Genomic DNA, 21,592 nt, shown 5'->3' with positions numbered 1-21,592 from the left:
AACCTGATTTATTAATGTAATGCATAAATAAAAATGTTTTAATGTTACATTTAACTGCCATTTTATATGTTAATTAAACTAAATTATTTTAAAAGTCAATTTATTTATAATTTAGTCAATTATATTAATGAATTAATTTACGGAGTTTGTTAATTGCATTTTAAACATCATTCATTATTCATCAACATAATTTGAGATATTATTAGATATATTGTTTATTTGGTTTATTGATGAATTTACTGTATGCAGTTGTTATTTGTATTTAAGTTGTATTTAAAAAATATTAATGAGAAAAATTATTATAATAAACAAAAAATGCATTGTAATCATCACAAAAAATATATTGTATTTATTTATTTATTTTTATTTTATTAAGTTTCTATAAGTAGTCTCTTATTCTCACCAGACTGGATTTATTTGATCAAAAACAGTAAAAACTGTAATAATGTGAAATGTTTTCTTCATTTAAAATAACTGTTCAATTTTAATATATTTTAAAATATAATTTGTTTTTCTGATGTAAAGATAACAAAAAAAATGTATTTTTGTAATCAAAAAATATTGTATTTTTATATTATATAATATATTATTACATATAATCATATAAAATATGAATTAACTAAACCATTTTAATTTGTCTATTTATTTTGTTTATTTTAATTGTTTTAAATGAGTAAATTGATAGCTAATTATTTTAAGTGGCTCTCTTAGTGATACTTCCACTGTAGTATCATCTCTGTGATGCTTACAGCAATTTATGTTGCCTTGGCAACTCAGTTTCACATCCCAGTTTTAGCAGACTTCCGATGCTGCCTTACATTTTCACCAAACAAGATGCTGAGAGCCTTGATAAAGCAGTATAATTCTTTTAAAGCGCTTTAATTTGCTACACACTGGTTGGATGTAAAGGGGATGAGTTTGACGTTATAATACACTTGCTCTCCTTCCTCTCTTCTTAACAGTAAGCCGGTCCTTCTCCACCGCTGCCATCCAACCCTCTCCAACCTTCAGTGAGGGAGGAATTGAAACTCCTGCACTCACGTTGACCGATCCGGATTGTGCCACCTCTCTCTCTCTCCCACCTTTAAGCCTGTTCCTCCTCTTCAGCCCTCTCCCACGAAGATTTCTTTCATCTCATGGAGGGAGCGGGCGGCACCGTAAATCCGCTTTTCTGATGTGTCCTCTGCTTGTGCTGCTTTTGCTCATCGAAAGCACAGTATTCCTCAGAGTGTCGTCACGGTGACACTGCATCCACGCCTCTGGCAGCTCTCAATCCCACCACGGTCGCAGCATCGTGCGTCATGTGACATGAGAGATGTGAGACGGACTCCTGAGATACTCGTAAGATTACTCTTCAAACGAATCATAAACCAGCAAAACTTCACAGTTAAGACTTTGCTTAGATTCACCACAGTTTAATCTGCCATTTTGAAAATTCCTAGCCTTTCATAAGAGTACATGTTTATAAAATGTAAAAAGTTGGGGAAATTAATGAATTCCTGTCCACCCGTGGAGCTGAGACAAGACCGAATTACTGATCATTTACACCCCTTTTTGTAAAATCTAAATTCTGGTTTTGTACCTGAGGTGTCCTCACATTTCCACCTACTTGAGAACTGCAATTAAAAAAATGTATATGTTTATTATTTAAAAATAAAAGTAAGATAATGTAAAAATAAAATAAATTTCATATTTTTTATTATTAAAAAATACATTTTAAAAAAGTATACAGGTTTTTTAGAATTTATACGTATTTATGCATGTAAAAAATGAAATAAACAAAAAGATACAGGTTTTTAGAATTTATACGCATTTATACGTATTTATGGAAAAAATGCATGACACATTTATGCATGGTTTTTTTTTTAGAATTGAAAAGAATGCATGTTTTTTGTCAAATAATTTTTAACATTTATATGATTTTTAACAGTTTTTATGTTAATGTTTCAAATAAAATAAAAAATGTCATAAATAAAAATATAAAAATAATGTTAATGTTAATTAATAAATATATGCATAAAATAATTTATAAATAAAGTTAAAATGAAAATATTATATTAATAAAAATATTAAAATATATAGATGTAAAAAATCTTTATAAATAAAAATTATTTATATGTATTTTATTTATAAAATTATTTTTAACTTTCATTTTCTGAATAAATAATTTTACAATAAAAATTGTACTTGGCTTTCTATGTCTATAAAAACACATGCATGTTTTATACACATTTTTTTAGAATTTTAAAGGATACATTTTATTAAATTAATTTGTAACATTTTATGATTTTTAACATTTTTAATGTTAATGTTTCAGATAAAATAATTTTTCAATAAACAAATGTACTGTGCTTTCTACTGTATGTCTATAAAAATACTTCTTAGATGTATATGAAATCACTTTGGTGAATTTAAATTGATGTGACCACCAAAATAAGATTTCTCATATTTGACCCAAATATACAGTATAAAACATTTTATGTTTGAAGTGCTTTGCAGTGCAGCAAAAATGATGGCTGTGAACTGAATGTGCATCACATTGAATTTCAGTGTGCTTTTAGTGTAGACAGGCAGTGTAGATTGTTGCAACAGTAGCAATTTAGTTTTGTTTCGTGTCATTCTATCCATTTCCTACATCAGGCACCTTGTGGGGCGGCAGTAGTGGCACGCTATTTGCAGAGTGTGTTAGCGAACTGAAACATACCACAGCTACAGTGACACATGAAGAGTGTGTCTGTGTTGTCTGTATGTGTGGTAACTAGCAGGTGGGTGCTTCATTCATCAGTCTTTCCTCTCCTTTCCTCTCTTCCTGTCTGTGCCATCTGTCGCCGTGGCCAGACTGGGCACAACATGGCCTCTTCCTGTCTGACGCCATCCTATGACGCAGCCTAGCTGCAGTGGACACACACTGCGAATTCAGACAGAACATAAAACTCCTCAAAGAATCTCATGCAGAAACAAAACACACTGAATTTTCTCTGCTGATTGTGAGTCTGATCGTTGTAGTCCCGGGCTTTCATTCATTCTGCAGCATTGAAGCGGATAGTGTGTGGTGATTAACGCCCGAGGGTTCGAACTGCTCACTCTGCCTTGGCTCTCTTGCCGTCTGCTTGTGTAAAAGCATTTCGCTTCAGTCCACGTCCTGCACTGCAGTAGCTCCGAATTGAGGACGACACAATGAGCAATTGCGCATCTGACAGCTCGCCGTGTCTCTGAAGGAGGTTTAATCGTCTTCTGCTGAGGACAGAGCGAATGTGAGAGTGTTTAGAGAGTCTCGGAGGAGTCTTGAATCATGGAAACTGCCTCGTTTGAGGACGGGGAATGGTGAGATTACATGTTGGTTTGGGTGTGGTTCTGATGCTTTAGATCCAAGTCTGGCCTACACAGCATTTTTGGACATCATAGGTGCATTTGGACGTTTTAGTTTGAGTGTGATAGGCAAAATGATGTCTGGAGAGCTGGAAATCGACACGTTTGTGTTTTATTTGATCAAATGTTATGCTAAAGATGCTGAAGCGCTGTGAGAGAGGAAATGAGAGAAAGAGGTGAGCCGCGATCCGATATGAAATGCACGAGAGTGTATGTTGAGGATGTTGGGTGGGGCTGATGGATGGAGAAGAAAATGGGTTGAAGAATCTGTAGTGTGTGTGAGAGAGAGAGAGAGAGATTGCTTGACATCAGCAGAGTCCAGACCCCACCCAACCCCAGCAGTGCAAACACACACACACACACACACACACACACAAACATGGTAAATGTACTGGGCTCTGTGAATAGTAAATACTGGAAGCATACTAGAGTGAGACTCGTAGTGTTTTTCACAACGCTCTGATCTCACAGCTCTGATGAGTCACATGTGAGTGATTAAATGCACTCCAGCCTCCTCCTGCTGCGTCAAATGAAATTTGGAGTTTAATTGGTAGTTAATGAAAGACCCATGGTGGCGTTTTTAATGACAGCACAAACAGACACACTGCATTGTAATGGGCTTCTTCACTGTCATCTGACATACAGAAGTTGGCATTTATTCATTTTGATTTATTCAGTTTGATTTTTCAATGAGATTTCTTGAACGAAATTAATGCTTTTATTAATATTTTATACTTTTATTACTTTTTTCAGCAAGGACACATTAAATCGATCAAAAAGGACAGTAAAGATTTATGTTACAAAAGATTTCTATTTCAAATAAATGTTCTTCCTTTGAACTTTCTATTCATCAAAGAATGAATCATCAAAAAAGTGCATCACAGTTCACAAAAATAGCAAGTATTTCTTGATCGCCAATCATCATATTAGAATGATTTCTAAAGGATCATGTGACACTGAAAACTGAAGAAATGGCTGCTAAAAGATTCAGATTTACCATCACAGGAATAAAATCATTTTAACATGCATCAAAATAGAAAATAGTCATTGTAAACTGTAATTATTTTGTTTTATTTCTTTCTTTATTTTATTTGATATTTCTTTATTTCTTATTTTATTGTATTTCTTATTTTTTCATTTTATTTCATTTCATTTCAGCCCTGAATCAAACAATACGGTGCACTAAACTCAGGTCTGCATCAAAAAGAATTTCTGAACAACTGAAAAAGCAATCAGACTCAAATCGTGAATCCCTTGAATCATTTTGCGGACTTCAGTTGGTTTGTTCAGTCATCAATCTGTCATTTTACAACCTTCACCGATGAGTCCTGATTCCTGTCGCTCATCTGCAGCATCAATTTCCAGTTGATCCTTTGATTGAGTTTGCTTCCTTCCCTGAGCACAGCAGCAAGAGGAAAATGTGAATTAGCATCCCCAGGCATCTGAATTTCTAGTTAGACTCATCATTTCTAAGTCCGTTTCACACTTGGCATGTTTATTTCAAATCAGTTCTGAAGTCTGATTTAAACACTGCTTTGTTGTTCTGAATTAGCAGCAAGGTCTTTTATTGTCACATTCTTCTACTGTCATGGCGGAGGTAGTTTGAAACAAATCTTGCTAAGCAAACTAGTACACAATCAAAATTGCAAAGGAGTATCAGTGTTTGTGTGATGTCCACTCACACAAACATGACAGCTACAGGTGTCTGACAACATGTTCAATCTTTCGTTCTTGCTCTCCTTCTATCTGTTGGCTCTGTTTCTAAATCCGGAGGTGTCGTCTTTTCAGGAACACTGATAGCAGAGTGTTAATAAGCTGAACTGACTAACTGCGTGTGTTTGTGACTCCGATATGCAAATGAGCCTTCTTTGTGCTCGTATGATTGGTCTCTTGAGCGTATCTTGCTAACGTCAAGTATTAGAATGTTGGCTTCATTCTGGAATCCATCTCTTTCTGTCTCTCTGCAGGCAGTGACTCTGTGGAGGGCGAGTGTGTGTTCGAGGGGGATTACGCTGTCCCTCCTCTCCCGGTGACCGAGGGCATGCAGCACATTCGGATCATGGAGGGTGTGTCGCGCTCTCTCCCCTCCTCTCCTCTGCTGTCCCACCAGGCCCTCAACATGCGTCTACAGCCGCTCAAGAGACTGCCAGGTAACACTGCTTGTGTTTGTAGGTGTGTGCAGTGCTATATGTGCTGCAGTTGTGCTTGTGTGTGTACTGTATGTGTGTGTGTGTGTGTGTCAGCGAGAACCACCTCCTGTTTCCCATCGCAAACACTCCAGCTGAATGCCAGAACTCCCACTGAGAGCACAAATGCCTTCACCTTACACACGGGAGAGTGTGAACGTGTGCGTGTGCGTGTGCGTGTGCGCGTTTGTTAGTGCGTGCGTGTGTTTGAGAGGTAACGAAGTAGCAGTGTGTTATTTTTAGAGATGTCAATTTCCATGTTGATTAGTGTTCAAAATTGAAATTTACATCGAAAGTGGTCTATATATCTGCATTTCTTATAAAAAAAATACAGTAAAAGTCGTAATATTTTGAAATATTATTACAATTTAAAATAACTGTTTTCCATTTGACTAAACTTCAAAGTGTAATTTATTTCTGTGATGCAAAGCTGAATTTTCAGCATTCAGCATTTTCAGCTTTTGTTGTCTTTAACACTGCACTTCTGTTAGCAGCCACAAGGGTGCACTAATTATATTCTTTTCATCCTTCAGTTTTCCTCCTTGCTTTTTTGTCTCTGTGGAGAAGTAGTTCAGTTGAAGGACTGTTAGTGCACCGTTAATGTTTCAGAAAAGCTAATCGCCTCCTCAGAGAGCGTCATGTTGTTTTCAGCAAATGCTGTCAGTGGCAGTTCAGCAACACTGTATTCAAACAGTCAGTAAGCTGAAAACTGTTTCAGTTTTTTGTTGTCTATTATTACAGTGAATAAAGGCTGGCAGAAATATATGTAAAATATATAAAATTGTCCTGTTGAGTTTTCAGTGTGCCCTCTAGCTTCCCCTTGCAGCCTAGTATAGTGGTTAGAAAGCATACCTTTTTTTAATATGGCCACTGACCTGATCTTTTTTTCTCCCTCTATTTTTTCCTGCCTTTCTGTGCTTTCCTGCTCTAAAGTAAAGTGGTGAAAGATCAGAAATATGATTTACTTGGTGAACTGAGTTCACCTTCTTGTTTGTATCCTCTCTTTAACCTCCACGGCTGTTCCTTCTCCCCCCATGAGCCTGGATCACCGCCAGTGGCTTTTCCATCCACGCATTGTTTTTCCTGCTTTTATCATTTCCGCATTGTTCCAGTGAGCGCGTCCCGTCCAGTCCTGTTCGCGGAAGCTCCTTCCCAATACAATGACTTGTTTTCAGCCACACTCTCCTGGAAGCAGGACAGCACGGAGAGTGTGATTTCCTTTTCTTTCCGTGTCCCGTATTGTCCATCCAGCCCAGTGCTACACCGAACATTGGCTCACTGTCCGTTTTCCTCCCACAATAATCATCATGTAATATTTCATTTAATTCTCCTGACTGCTTGATATACAATATCTACTTACAGATAGTTTGTGTTAATCCACCAGCTATATCAGCCAAGGTTTATAGAGATCATCATTTACATAGTCATCATTCACTCACCCTAATCAAATTTTTAATTTTATATAATTTACTAATCATTCTTTTCCTTGCAATTACAGTAAGAAATAACCAGAGCTTTCAAGCTTCAGAAGGTGCATATGCATCATATGATTTGTATGCTATATTGCTATATTGTATTACTCTTCCGGAGTGATACTATAGTGCTTTGTGTGAAATGTATTTGTTATTCAACAAAAAAAAGACTATTAACCACTGTGAACCGGGTCAGACTCAGTCCGATTCATGGATGAATCATTAAAAGGATGGTTCCCCCCAAAATTTATATTCTGTCAACATTTACTCACCTTCATTTCAGTGCAATCATATATGACTTACTTTCTTCGATGGAACACACAAGATGATATTTTGAAGAACATTGGTGCCCATTGACTTCCACTGTATGGACATAAAAACATTTAGTCATTTCTCAAAATATCTTTTTTTTATGTTCCATATTAAAAAAAAAACTACATCATAGAGATTTAGGGACTGTTCACACAGTTCAACACGAGACACACTTCTCCGGAATGGTTTTAAAAAATAAAGCGCAGCGCCGAATGCCTCCTCTGCCATGTTGCCGTCAAATAAAACAGTTGCCATGCCAACTTGCTACTGTAAACAAAAGCTTGCAATGCTTGCCCCGCCTCCAGGGTCTTCTGATTGGTCCACTGTTTTAGAACTGACATTAATGAGCAGTGCTGTGTGTAAAAGTTTAAATTGTTTTAACTTTACACACCGTCTTAAAAACACGCACTTATGAGCAAGACGCTGCAAAAAAAGCGAGCGCAGCGGTCGTACACATTCGTCTAGCGCATTTACATAAAAAAGACAATGGAAAAGTAGCACACTGGAATAAAAAAACAAATTCTGTATGAGCAGCCCCTTAGAATGACATGAAGGTGAGCAATTAGTAACTGAATTTTAATTTTACGTTTTTGTGAACAACTGATTCATTGAAAAGATCTGAACAAATTGCTCATGAAGAATCGGACATTGCAACTTCTCTCATACACATGCTAAGGAAAGGTAGGATATATATCAACATTTTCAGTAACTAATGAGTTAAATTTCAGTCTGTTGTTCACACAAAACTTTTTTAGAAGACTGTTTAGAATATACTGTAGTCCGAATATTGAATTCTACAATATATTTATGCTACTTTTTTTGTAATTTTAGAACATGAAAACCCCAGTCAATGTTATTTATCAGTAGCGTTTAAATAGTTGTGCAGTGTGACTCCTGATGTACTTGTCTACATGTGCTGCTCCCCTGTATGGTATGTTTAATGTGTGATATATGTGATTTAGTTGTTTATGTGTGATTTGTATATGCAGCATACACTAAGCCCAAGAAAAAAATTCTATAAGGAGACAATAAAGTATATTGTATCGTATCGTATCGTAGTCCTAGTTCGTGTTTATTATATCAAAGAGATGGCTAGGATATGCTTTAAAAATTTTGTGTTCCACTAAAGAAAGTCCTGCAGGCTTGAAATGACATAAGGGTGATTAAATGATGGGGTGAACTACTCCTTTAAGGCAGAGGGGTAAAACTGGATTCTTGTCCATTAGATTTGTACTGGCTATTAGAGGTTTGCTTTTATTTCATACTGATGTGTATGTTTGCACAGCCGTTCTGATCTTACATATGCTTTCATTATTCACGCTTGTTTTTTTCCCCCTACAAAGTACCCCATGCTTGTGCTGTACAGTTTAATGGGCTTAAGATAAAATCTAGTGTCTTTGTCTTGAATGACTTAAGCTGCAATTACTGATGGAGCTGGAGGGAGACTTTCCTCACATGATCTCATGGCAGTCCAGATGGTAACCCGCATTGGATTTATTCTCCAGTTGAAATATTTCAGGTTTTTTTTTTTTTTTGCCTCCCCCCATTTTATTTTGGTCAGAATGAGTTCCTGGAACTAGAATCCACATTTCCACCCTAATGATGGCAATCACTGCCAAGCAACTGCTTCTGTCCCAGTGACTGAACAATGACCTTTGACCTCCCCAGCCATCGTAACCAGTGCAATTACAGTAATCACCAGCATTCTGAGAGGTTTTAATTGCATACAGGTAAACATGCACACACACTTGCTCCTTATTATCCTCCCCTAATAAATAAGGGATGTGACCTTTGCGCAGTCTTTAATAAGTGTTGGTACAATCTGTTATGCATTTTATTCTAGTTATAGCATAACTGTGGCTTGTATGATATGTGAATTCTAGTCTTCCTTTTTCAGATTATTTGCATTAAATGTTTTCTTATTCAGTGGATGGATGGAGGAGAGAATTGATGAAATAATTAATGCATTGAATGGATGAATTCTAGAATTAATGGATAATAGATCAGATGTGTGAGTGAGTGTATAGGTGGGCTGATGGGATGAATGGATGATTGAGTGGATAGATTGATGAATAAAAGAGTGAGCAGATGCACTGATGGGTGAGTGAGTGAATGCACTGTTGTTAAAAAAGTTGGGGTCATTAAGTTTTTGTTTGTTTGTTTGTTTGTTTGTTGGTTGGTTTGTTTTTTATTTTCTTATTTTTGATTAATTAATTTGTTTATTTATTTTTATTTTTTAAATTATTTTGTTTTTTTTTATTTAGCATGCATTGAAATTGTCAAGTGACAGCAAATGTATGACATTTATAATATTGCAAATAATTTATATTTTAAAATCAATGGTGTTCTTTTAAACTTTCTGTTCATAAAAGACATTAAAAAATTCATTCAAAATGTAAAAAAAAAATCACATTGTGCATAAACATATTAAGCAGCACAACTGTTTTCAACATAGATAATAATAATAATAATAATAATAATAATAATAATGAATGTGAATTGATGGATGTGTGTTGCATGGAAAATTATAACTGTGACTGGGACATATGACAGTAAGGAGAGGATGGAGTGTAAAAGCTAGAATATGCAGTGTGTATGCTCTACTTTGACACTCCGTGTGTTAATAAGCTGGTCTGACTAAGTGTGTTTGTGTGTGCGCATCTGACACTCTCAGATTCAAATTAGTCCTTACATCTTTTGGGCTGTTTTGATTGGCTGTCATTTGGGTCTTGAGCCACTCAGTCACTTCAAGTCACTTAAAATGAGCACTATATCTGTCCACAAATGGATCTCATGAGGAGTTCCCAAATAATTCCTATAACAGATGGAGAAGGGAGCATTCATTCATATGTGTGTTAGTATCTCATATGGTGTGACTCCACCTCCTTTGCTTTGTTAAGCACCACCTTGTCATGACAACAGCATCTCTGAATGAGTGACGCGTCTCCCTGGGCTCACTGTCGTCCTCGACACTCTCTCTCGTTCTTCCCACTCTCTCCCTCTTCTTGTGGCACCTCTCCTCTGCAGGCTGGAAATAGTGTGTAAGCAGCGTATATAATTGGATGCGTGACACCTCCTCGTTTCCTGTCTCAGGTGACACTGTGACTTCCACATGCGCCATGATCTACGTTTTTTTTTTTTGTCTCTCCATCCCCATTCCAACCTTCTCTTTTGCTCCTCCTTCTCCTCCCCTCCTCTAAAATCTCTCCTCTCACATCTTCTCTCATCTTGAGTATCAGTTTCTCAAGATCACTGGAGTAGATGCTTCAGATCAGCAGCAGTTTGCTTGAAATTCAGAGAACGTGGAGTTGGATTGATCTGTTTGTGAAGAGGGTAGAGGCGAGATCTGTTTTTGGATGAAAGCGGTGAGGACTTTGCCAATCTTCTTGTCTCTGATTGTCACTTACACTTGTTGTCGTTGGTTCGGTTGCACTTGTTTTGTCAAGCATCACTGTTTCTATTGCTCATTCTTAGGGTTAGTGGTTTGAACAACTCCAAAAGTATTCAACTTTGATGCGTAACTCATCCCGCGTTGTTTGTGATACAGACGTGAATGATACCTCAAATTGTGTGGCTGGTTGTGTGCTATTATTTTGCTTTGTTACATGTAGTTTTCACCTGGAAGATGTTAAAATGGGCAAAAATATTCCATTGATATTCTATGGATTGACCTAATATACACTGAACAAAATTATAAACAGAAAATATTTTTTCTATGTACACAAAAGGCCTATTTCTCTCAAATATTGTTCACAAATCTGTCTAAATCTGTGTTAGTGAGCACTTCTCCTTTGCCGCGCTGACTGCAATGATAGAGCTTCGAATAGCCAGGACAATTTTTAATATAACTCTGACTGGATTTGACTGAAAGAAGAAAGTCATATACACCTAGGATGCCTCGGGGTGAGTAAAACACAGCCTAATTTTCATTTTTGGGTGAACTAACCCTTTAAGCCCTCGTCTAGCGATCCAAAATGTTCCAAATAGTATTTAAATATCTAAAATTATCTTTATTTGTACGTTTTCTGAGAGGAGTACCTTTTTCTCTGCTCGTTTCTCGCGCTGCTGTTGATTGAATCGCACACATAAAGCGCGCGATCCTGATACATACACATACTGTATACACAGAATTACAGTATTTAAGTAGGCTATTCATGCAAACTTAATCTGTTATGTCATATGTGAACGTTTGTGGAACTGTTGAGGAAAAACATCTGATGTGTAACATTATATCAGACCCGTGCAGTAGGACTTACTATATAGGCCGTCTGTCTCAATAATGTTAATCAAACAATAAAAGAAAAGATTGCTGCTCATGATTGAACAGCTTTTGTAGTTTTAATAATCAGTTTATTTGTAACGAACATACTGAAGTGATTTGTACATTTTATTATTTGTGTTTCTTACTTGAATGTTTTTGTTTAGATGTAAAATGAAAAAAGGAATGCACTATTTGTTTCTTTCTTATATTTGTTCTATTATTGTTGTTGTTTTTTTGCATCTGTTCTGATTTTTAATAACAAAGATAAAATAAAAAATGGCAATATTGTGATTAATAATATAGTAATTAATGTTAAGAAAGGAAATGGAGGAAACAATGCAATGTTGCAATGTTGTTGATTTTGCTTTGGAACCTTCAGAAAACTTTAACTTGAGTTTTCTCAGAACTAACTTTGCTGACTTCGTCGACTTCAAATGAGTGTAGCGCAGTAATTTTTCATCCAATTGAAAATAAAAAATAACTCATTTTTGAAAATTTGCTCATTATGACTCATTTTGCCAGCACAGGTCACAATTATAGTTTTCTTTGCCAATTTTTAACTAGAATTTGCATACAGATGATATACATAGAGTGGACATAGAGGACATAGAATATGGAACTAATCATGGCAACTGTGTCTAAGCAGTCTAAGATGCTTTGATCTCCGGTGCAAAGCTTTACATATCTTAACCACATCATTTGAGGATGCCTGTTGTCGAGTGCTATTCGCTCCCTGGTGCCACCTTATCACCAGGACATAAATGAGCCGTCACTCCTCGTTAAAATAGAATCACAGCGTACAAATCGTGACGGATGAGTTCTGACGGGTGTTGGGTGTGTGGACCGAACAGCTGTTGTGTTTTATGACAGAACCAAAACAAGAAGCATCTACGCAAGCAAGTGTGAGAGAGACGTTTGAATGTGCTGTTAAAATGCATGGCATTCAGGAGGGCATCAAAGCTCTTGCTGGTTAATAGCATTCTGAGAAATTGACTTCTTATATAATTATCACTGCTGGTAATTATGATTTAAGAAAAAATAATTGTGTCAGTTGTTTATGCTGATTATTGTTTATGAAGAAGGGATTTTTCTGCTGATTGTTTTAGCTTGTGTTGACTTCCTCAGGTGTTGTTTCCTGGATATGCCTAATATAGCTAACTGGATATTCCTAATGCATTGTATTGACAGGTTTTCTGCGGAAGAAGAGTGTAAACTGCCTCAAAATGCAGCCCAAGGGAAACTGTCATTCAGAGTTTAGTTCTCACAGCTCTAAAATAACAATCTGGATCTGACCCCACTATCCTGCAAATCATGCTTCTGTATTTTTGAGACCTGGGATAAAACATGTTTTAACCTCCTTTTGGGATTAAATAATAGCAACTTCATTTTGAAATTTTATAATTTAATTCGCTTTTTTGACAAAAATTTTGATATTACCTGTTCTTAGATCCTAAATAAAATGAATAAAAAAATTACACGTTAATAAATCATTTGTTTATTTTTCAGTTTTTGCTTTATCAGTGTATTATTAATTCCTTCATTAATTGAAATAAATTCTATTGAAATAAATGTTAATTCTAACATGACAGTACACATTTATTTTGTATATGACAAAGTGATATATAGCAAGGAAAACACATTTTGTGAGAATGTAATTTAAATCTAAATTAATACCTCTGATTTTTTTCTCATGTCCGAAAATCAGTATTTCATCACCCATGAACCCAATGCTGAGCACTTCAGATCAAAACTAAGCAAACATCAATCAGTGGCTCTAAAGCAAATGTGTGCTTTTTTGACTATTTGGAGATATTTGCACAAGATTGTCCACAGAGCTCAGCAAATACTGCAAAATATCCAAGTTCGTGTCAACCTGGACATCTAAATGTAAACAAAGTTGTGCAATTGCATCTTTTCAACATGAATTCAATGTTATACCCCAGAGGAGTCTAAATTCACTCCGCAAAAACTATGTAATGCAACATTACCATGAACATTCTGTCATCTCAGCCAATCACAACATAGATTCCTCTGTCTACACTGGGATCCTCCAAAGGTGTCTTCCTGTAAATGAGTGTTGGGTTTCCTGTATTAGCAGGAAGTGTTCTGGCGCTGGCGAATGTGAAACCGTATGACAGCATGAGCAGGATTGGAGAAGCGCTGTCATTATATTATTAAAAGATCTGTCATCTTTAGACCTGTCCATGTGGGAGGCTGTCTGGTAATCATAAGGATATCTTTAAAATACAACGCTTGTCACTATCCAGAGCTGCCACGAAATCACTCACACCTTCTGTGACATGGGTTATCGCTTTCTATGTGCCAAGACAAAAAACTGTTTCTTATATGAGGGTTAATACTAGCACATTTGGCTGCATCTTAATTTAAACATTTGGTGTATGTGCTCTTGTTATTATCTTATACAAATCCAACAGATGGCACAGGACCATTGAAATCACATGAGGAAACCCTGTTTTACTTCCTTACAAATCTTTTATTTCCTTACAGATTTACTTTTCACACAAGTCTAAATGTATCTTCTCCTGTTTGTCTGAAACATTCTGACTAGTACTTTTCTTTAATAAAAAAAATGGCCAAAGGCATATTTTGGAGCATTCACATACCTCACTATTTGCACTGGAATGAGGGACTCTCAAAATATTTTTCTCTTTTGCTTAAAAATTTTTGGACTATAAAATCCGTCTGGAAGTGTAAAGTGCGCAATTATGTAGATATCTCAAATCATTTTTGATTATTTGATGATTATGTAATAATTATGATTGTGTAATAAGTGTGGCAGGACCAGAAATGAGATTTTTCGAATTTTTAAAGGAATATTTTAGGTTATTTAAAATGTAGAGATATAGTTCTACCAAAAAATTAAAAATTTGCAGTCATTTACTGACTGTCCTGTCATTCAAAACCTTTCTTTCTTCTATGACAAATTAAAAGATAGTTTAAAGGTGTTCACCCAAAAATGAAAAATTTGTCATCATTTATTCACTCTCATGTTGTTCCTAACCTGTATGAGTTTCTTTCTTATGTTGAACATAAAAAAAGATATTTTGAAGAATGCTGGTAACTGAACAGTTGATGGTCCACATTGACTTCCATAGTATTTTTCCCCTACTTATGGAAGTCAATTGGGACCAACAACTGTTTGGTTCAAAATTTATCTCAAATCATTTTTGATTATTTGATGATTATGTAATAATTATGATTGTGTAATAAGTGTGGCAGGACCAGAAATGAGATTTTTCGAATTTTTAAAGGAATATTTTAGGTTATTTAAAATGTAGAGATATAGTTCTACCAAAAAATTAAAAATTTGCAGTCATTTACTGACTGTCCTGTCATTCAAAACCTTTCTTTCTTCTATGACAAATTAAAAGATAGTTTAAAGGTGTTCACCCAAAAATGAAAAATTTGTCATCATTTATTCACTCTCATGTTGTTCCTAACCTGTATGAGTTTCTTTCTTATGTTGAACATAAAAAAAGATATTTTGAAGAATGCTGGTAACTGAACAGTTGATGGTCCACATTGACTTCCATAGTATTTTTCCCCTACATATGGAAGTCAATTGGGACCAACAACTGTTTGGTTCAAAATTTTCATTTTAGGGGGGGGGGATCTATTCCTTTAAAAGACATCTCAGTGTTTTTTTTTTTTGTCCATTCAGTGAAAGTCAGTGGGGTGAAGTGTTGTTTTAGATCCCAGTGACTTTCTTTGTAAAGGCAAAAACACTTGAAACGTTCGTCAAAATATCTTCTGTGTTCCACAGATGAAGAACGTTATACAGGTTTGGAACAACATGAAGGTGAGTAAATGATGACCAACAAAGCCATTAAACTCAATCAACAAGTGTTGCATGCTGTGGATTACCACATAAATGATTTCAAAACATGTTAGACAAGTATGTACTATAACAGTGCACTCTAAATCCAAGAATCCAGACATTTGGAAAAACCGGACCAGTGTTCTCCTTAATTTTGTATGCTTAAATATAGATTTCTCCCCTCCAGTGGAAGTAGGGCTGTCTCTTTTCTTGTTTTCAGCTGTTGATTTTTAGGTTATTTACACTCAAGTGTTCCCCACTGTCCAGGCTCACACTTGATTTGACAAGATAGTTTCACAGAAGATGCCAGAATCCGGAGCGTCACTGTTCCCATAATGTGCATGTTTTATTTATTTATTAATTTATTTTTTAGAGTATGTGGGAAGTCTGTTTTTCTCTCTGTACCACATGTCGCTGTTTCAGTGTTCCCTCAGGGTTTCTGTCACGGGAAGTCAGTAGGAAGTGTTGTAGTTGTGTCATGTAGGTTAAGGAGTCAGAACTCTGTAAGCTTCTTAGTAGGTTCATTCTCAGAATAAAAAAGAGCAGTAGCATTTGTCAGTTGTCTTTACATTTGTCATGTCTCATTTTTTTCCCTAATGTGTTTGCAGTTCTTTGAAGCGATTTTAAATCAAAGCTATGAGACGTGGCGGAGTATGAAACCTCATTTTAACCACATCAACACATCTGCATTTAAAACACACTGCATTGTTTTGATGTTGTATTCTGTGTTGCTTCTGCATAGCAGCTATAGATTTTCTAACAATAGACAACATCCCCTGAATGTCAATTTGGTTTTTGTACATGCTCCATTTCTCAATAGACAGACTGACTGACCCTGACCCCCTTTCCTTTTTTACACAGTTGTTAGCAGTACGATAAAAGCTTTGTATTCACTTATCAGCAATGTTTTGAAAAAAGAAAGTATGGCATACAAATGTTCTTGAAGAAATGTGTGTTGATGAGTATAGAGGTTTATATTGATTGTTGTCTCTCTCTTCTTAACTACAATGTACTTACACATAAATTAATAATTTGATACAAAGCATTTATTGTGTACATACATGTTTTTACATTGTACTTGTATATGAAAAAATACCTGCATGTAATTACAATTTTTATAATTACACTGTTGACCTATCCCATACACGTTAACCCACCCTTAAACCTACCCATACCACCAAACCTGTCCCTAACCTTACCCGCATCCCACCTCAATAGCTTCAAAAGAAGTGTTTTGCAATACGAAAACAATAAGTACACTGTACTTATTTTTTTTATGCAAGTACATAGTAGTTATGGCCACCTAATATAAAGTGGGACTGAAATAATAAATAAAATGTTTTAGAGCCAGTTGTGGTCAGGGATGGAATATCTGATTGGAGTGGAGGCCATCTAAGTCTGAAATGATTGAGCATTTTGGGGTTACAGTGAAACGTGACCTACTTGGACCAAACACCCTCACCCCCAATAGAATACATCTCTCGGGGCCGTACGGGTCAGAGAGGAGCGACCCCGGCCCCTTTGGTTTAAACAGCCCCGTGCCTGTGACCAACAACAGCGTAACCCGACCCCCAGCCTTGCACACTTCGTTAAGCACTACCATCTGTTTTTCTGCTTCGCTCCTGCCTGTCACTTTTGTTCTCCTCTCTGTTTGTTTGGGGTCATCGTGACCGTCTCTTATCTCGGGTCCCGAAGATGTTAATGACGTTACAGTCTGTACATGCACTCTACAGGAAAAGGGGGACCTTTTCTTTTGGAAACCAGAAGCTTGCTTTCCTCAAAGTCACTTCTGGCTTGGCCGGGATTCTTGACCTGGATATGCTCTGGACCGGTAAGCCTAACCCTTTCCTAAACTCTCGTTTAACGTTTTTTTCATTCTCTGCTTGTGCAAGCCTTGCATGTGTGCTTGCAACACATGCCCTTCCAACATTTTTAACTGCACTGAGCCGGGAACACAGAACGATGGGTTTAGTGGTTTCTTGCTGCTCTTGCTCACTCCCTCCCTCCTTTTGTGGTGTTTGGACTCCGACTCTTCAGACTCCTCATGGTTTCTGTTAAAGCTCGAGCCAGCGGTTTCTCTGAAGCTCAGCAGAGTAACCAAACCACCGTCAAAGTCCTCTCCTCCCCATTCACTGACAGCCGCAAACTGTTCTGAAGGAGAAAAGAAGCAGGGTGCTCATTTTCCGCCGAGTCCTTGCGACTGCAAGGGCCCTTAAATCGAACAGATCAGACTCTCCCTTCTCACCGTTCTCCTGTGGAGCAGGACCCCAGCTGTAAGCAAGGAAAACCACTTGTTTGGATTATGGATTTCGCTTTGACGGTCAGGAAGGCGTGTGCCGGGACTAGGGCCAGATGCACGTGGCAGAGGAGGAAGCGATCGCGTCCGTACGACCGCACAGGACGAGCCGGCCTAGGGGCGACAAGACCGAGTCGGACCTCTTCGCTTTTCAGGCAATGGATGTCTCACTTCTGCTGTACGTCTCGGGCCTGTACGTCCAGTCTGAGCCTGTCTGATCAGTCCCTGCTGCAGTCAGGATGCTGCACCAGTCCCAGAGGTGCACAGGGTATCGTTGGAGATGGAAGAGATGGACAGAGAGAGGTGTATGGAGAGGAGGTTTGGGTGGGAGAAGTTGAGGATGACAAGGAAGGTGAGGATGAGAACGAGGAAGAAGAAGAACGAGATGATGATGAAGACGAAGAAGAAGAGGAAGAGGAGGACAGTAAAGAAGAGAAAGGTGAGGTGGAGATGGAGATAGGGTTGTCTTGAAGGAAAGATGATCATGGCGTTTCAAGAGGACGACTGGAATGTCAAACGCTTTTTACTCTATCCGGCAATAACGCACGTGTCGACTCTTTACCTTTGATGCATGGGAACGCGCCGCTCCCGCGCGGGCCGAGTGTCAATTAGAATGATGGAGATGGACTGGAGACCCGCCTGGGGTGTAATCTGTCTCGATTAGAGGACATCTCAGAGTAGATGAGATGTATGCATGGCCAGGGTGTGAATGGTGTGAGCTGGTGGAAAGGAAGTGGGAGTGATGATTGATGGATGCCACTGTGGCCTTCAGATGGCAGTCATCATCAGTACCGCTTACCTTGTTGTGGTCACATGGGTTTTGTTCACACTGCAGGGCAAATACATTTATTTTCAGACCAACTTTAGCCTTTTTTCAGTTCAGACTTCAGTGCTTTTGCTAGCACTTCCATGTTGGTTTTACATGGTTTTACATGATGGCAGTATACAAATCTAAGTGTATTAGGAAACGGGAAAGGGTGGACGCTATATCATCAATTCTCATCATATTCTGTTTTCCTTTTATGTTTGTCTTCCATTCCTGTAGCTCCTCAAACACTATAGCATAGTGCTAGCAATGGCAAGGAGTGGGTGAACTGATAAAGTGTATATCTGAATGCAGTGTAAGTCACTTTGGATTTGTTTTAAAGGTCATCATTCACACTTGTGTCGTTTTTAAACCAGACTTCTGTGGAAAACAGAAAAAGACATTTTGAAGAATGTTGGTAGCTGAACTGTTTTGGTTACCATTGAAGAAAAAAAAAACACTGACATTTCTGAAAATGTCTTCTTTTGTGTTTCATAGAACAAATGTTCATTTATTAAGTTGAAACCAAGTAAAAATAACCTTATTAAAAAATACATTGTCTATAAACAAGTCTTAATATCTTATCCTGTGTTGCTCAAGTAAATTTATCTTGCTTTAAAGACTGTTAGATTTTTTAATGGAAAACAAGTCAAAAGACTAATTAAACTCTCGTTAAGAAGTCATTTTTTTCAGTGCATAATAAATGTTTATTGCTGTTGTCACTGCGGGTACATTTAATGACAACAAATTACAAGAAAATAATTATGTCGGATTGTTCAAACTGAGACATTTCATTCAAAATTATTTTAATCAGATTTCAAACAACTTAGGTTTTTTTTTTTTATAAGACTTCTAAAAAAAATGATTTCATGTAAGTTTCTCATGTTCAGAAATAGGAAAAACAAAAATGATTTGAGTCTTATAGGCAAAGACAGTGCAGTTTTGCTGCCTATTTGAACAAGGTCATGGTTACATTTTAGAATTTTACAATTGTGTGGTTTTAGGACAGTTTTCAGGTTTCAGGCTGCACTGAAACAGTCAGTTTAGGACTAAAATGTTTGTTGTTAGCATCAAATGTGGCTTATGACTAGGAAGGTAAAGGATCTAGAAAACTTGTTAACAGGCTTTATAGGTACTTTAATACAAAGGAAATCTGATTAATCTCAGTGCCATGGTAGTACAAGATGATCTGTAAACCAGTGTGGCTTAGCCGTCTCAACCGGACACTTCAGTTCTAGAAAGCAGACTCAAGTGTTTCCACTCATTGACACTGCATTTTTCATGCTTAAAATGTCTCACAATGACAGACCAGCTTTTTCTCTGGCCTATTTATTTAGCCAAGAGTTTGTTTGCAAGGCCCTTTGTTGTTCTTTTTTTTTTTTTTTCTCTTGCCTTCTATTTCTAAACTGCCAGCACAGCCGGTCCGCAGCTTGGTGCTTGGCTTGTTAGTTGTGCCGCCCAGTTCAGACAGCCACCCTGTCATCGTGCAGCCGTCTTCTCCTCCCTGTGAGCCTCGGAGCTTTGCTTGGTTAACTCAAACCAGCTTTGGGATGTTATTTTCGGACATTGACTTTTTTTGGAGTGGTATTGCTTGCGGGCAGATGTAATTCAGCCCATCCGATTGTGCTTGGTCTCTCCTCTCTCTAGCTATGTTTCCATCACCCTATTTTAATGCGCATTTTGAAGTATCACATGAGAAACGAGTGATGGAAATGGCAAATTTCGAATAGAAATCCCTTAATTCGCAAAAAGTTTTTACGCTCGCTTGAGGTGGTTTTTGACTCATGCAAAAAAGGGTTGATGCGAATAATGGGAGATGGAAATGCATCTTGCGAATAAATTCCTCCAAGCGCATCAAAAGTCATGTGACTTTGGGCTATGGGATGGCAAAACCTGACTAACCAGCGGACCGATCTCATTCACAGCATCTGAAATATTGTTATGGTCATTTGGAAATGCACGAGCAAAGTCTGTCATCAAAGTATTTCTGTATAATTGCCTCCCAGAAATGGCTTACACGACTGCGTTTCCAAACAGCAGCATCCACCTCCGAAAGCAATGACCGCATTCATTGTGTTTCGTCTGCTCGTTCTGAGGTGCAAGTAATTTATTATATAGGAAAATTATTATATTCTCCTACTTTTCTTAGTGATTTATATCTATCTATCTATCTATCTATCTATCGTTCTATCGTTCTATCTATCTATCGTTCTATCGTTGTATCAGAAACAAGTAATGGAAACGTCAAATTTCAGGGGGAAAAAATCTTAATTCGCAAAGTTTTTACGAAAAAGAGTTAATGCAGATAATTGAAGATGGAAACACATTTACCGAATAAATTCTGCCATGCGCATCAAAAAAGTCATGTGACTTTGCATAACTTGACTAACCATTAGACCAATCTTGTTGCACAGCATCTCAAATATAGTTATGGTCATTCTGAGATGCCTGAGCAAAGTCTGTCATCAAAGTATCTCTGGATAATTGCCTCCCGGAACACAACAGCATTCCCAAACAGCAGGCATCCAGCTCCGAAAGCAATGACCGTGTTTATTGTGTTTCGTCTGCTCGTTCTGAGGTGCAAGTAATTTATTATATAGGAAAATTATTATATTCTCCTACTTTTCTTAGTGATTTATATCTATCTATCTATCTATCTATCTATCGTTCTATCGTTCTATCTTTTGTTCTGTCAGTCTATCTGTCTGTCTGTTTTATTGTTCTATCTATCGTTCTGTCATTCTATCTATGTATCTATCTATCTATCTATCTATCGTTCTATATATCGTTCTATCTTTTGTTCTGTCAGTCTGTCTGTCTGTCGTTTTATTGTTCTGTCATTCTATCTATCTATCTATCTATCTATCTATCTATCTATCTATCTATCTATCTATCTGTCTATCGTTCTATCTATCTATCGTTCTATCTTTTGTTCTGTCAGTCTGTCTGTCTGTCGTTTTATTGTTCTATCTATCGTTCTGTCATTCTGTCATTCTATCTATCTATCTATCTATCTGTCTGTCTGTCTGTCTATCTGTCTGTCTGTCTGTCTG

At 37.1% G+C, this 21,592-nt stretch overlaps 1 protein-coding gene across 4 annotated transcripts in view; it reads left to right on the top strand.

The window, feature by feature from the left end:
• Positions 1-21,592, top strand: part of tanc2a (tetratricopeptide repeat, ankyrin repeat and coiled-coil containing 2a) — a 163,654-nt gene that overhangs the window by 96,193 nt on the left and 45,869 nt on the right. For 2 of the 4 annotated variants that reach the window (XM_016452399.1, XM_016452401.1), the window contains one exon: positions 5,337-5,519. In XM_016452399.1, coding sequence (XP_016307885.1) covers positions 5,337-5,519 — 183 coding nt within the window. Of the gene's footprint in view, positions 1-5,336; positions 5,520-9,047; positions 9,070-17,740; positions 18,174-21,592 lie in introns of those variants that run through there. The other 2 variants (XM_016452402.1, XM_016452398.1) reach the window with 2 other exon arrangements.

This window comes from Sinocyclocheilus anshuiensis, unplaced genomic scaffold (genome assembly GCF_001515605.1).
Source record: "Sinocyclocheilus anshuiensis isolate Anshui unplaced genomic scaffold, SAMN03320099.WGS_v1.1 scaffold11, whole genome shotgun sequence".
NCBI lineage: Eukaryota > Metazoa > Chordata > Actinopteri > Cypriniformes > Cyprinidae > Sinocyclocheilus > Sinocyclocheilus anshuiensis.
The sequence above is the reverse complement of the archived record's forward strand: the minus strand, read 5'-3'. Positions and strand labels throughout refer to the sequence as shown.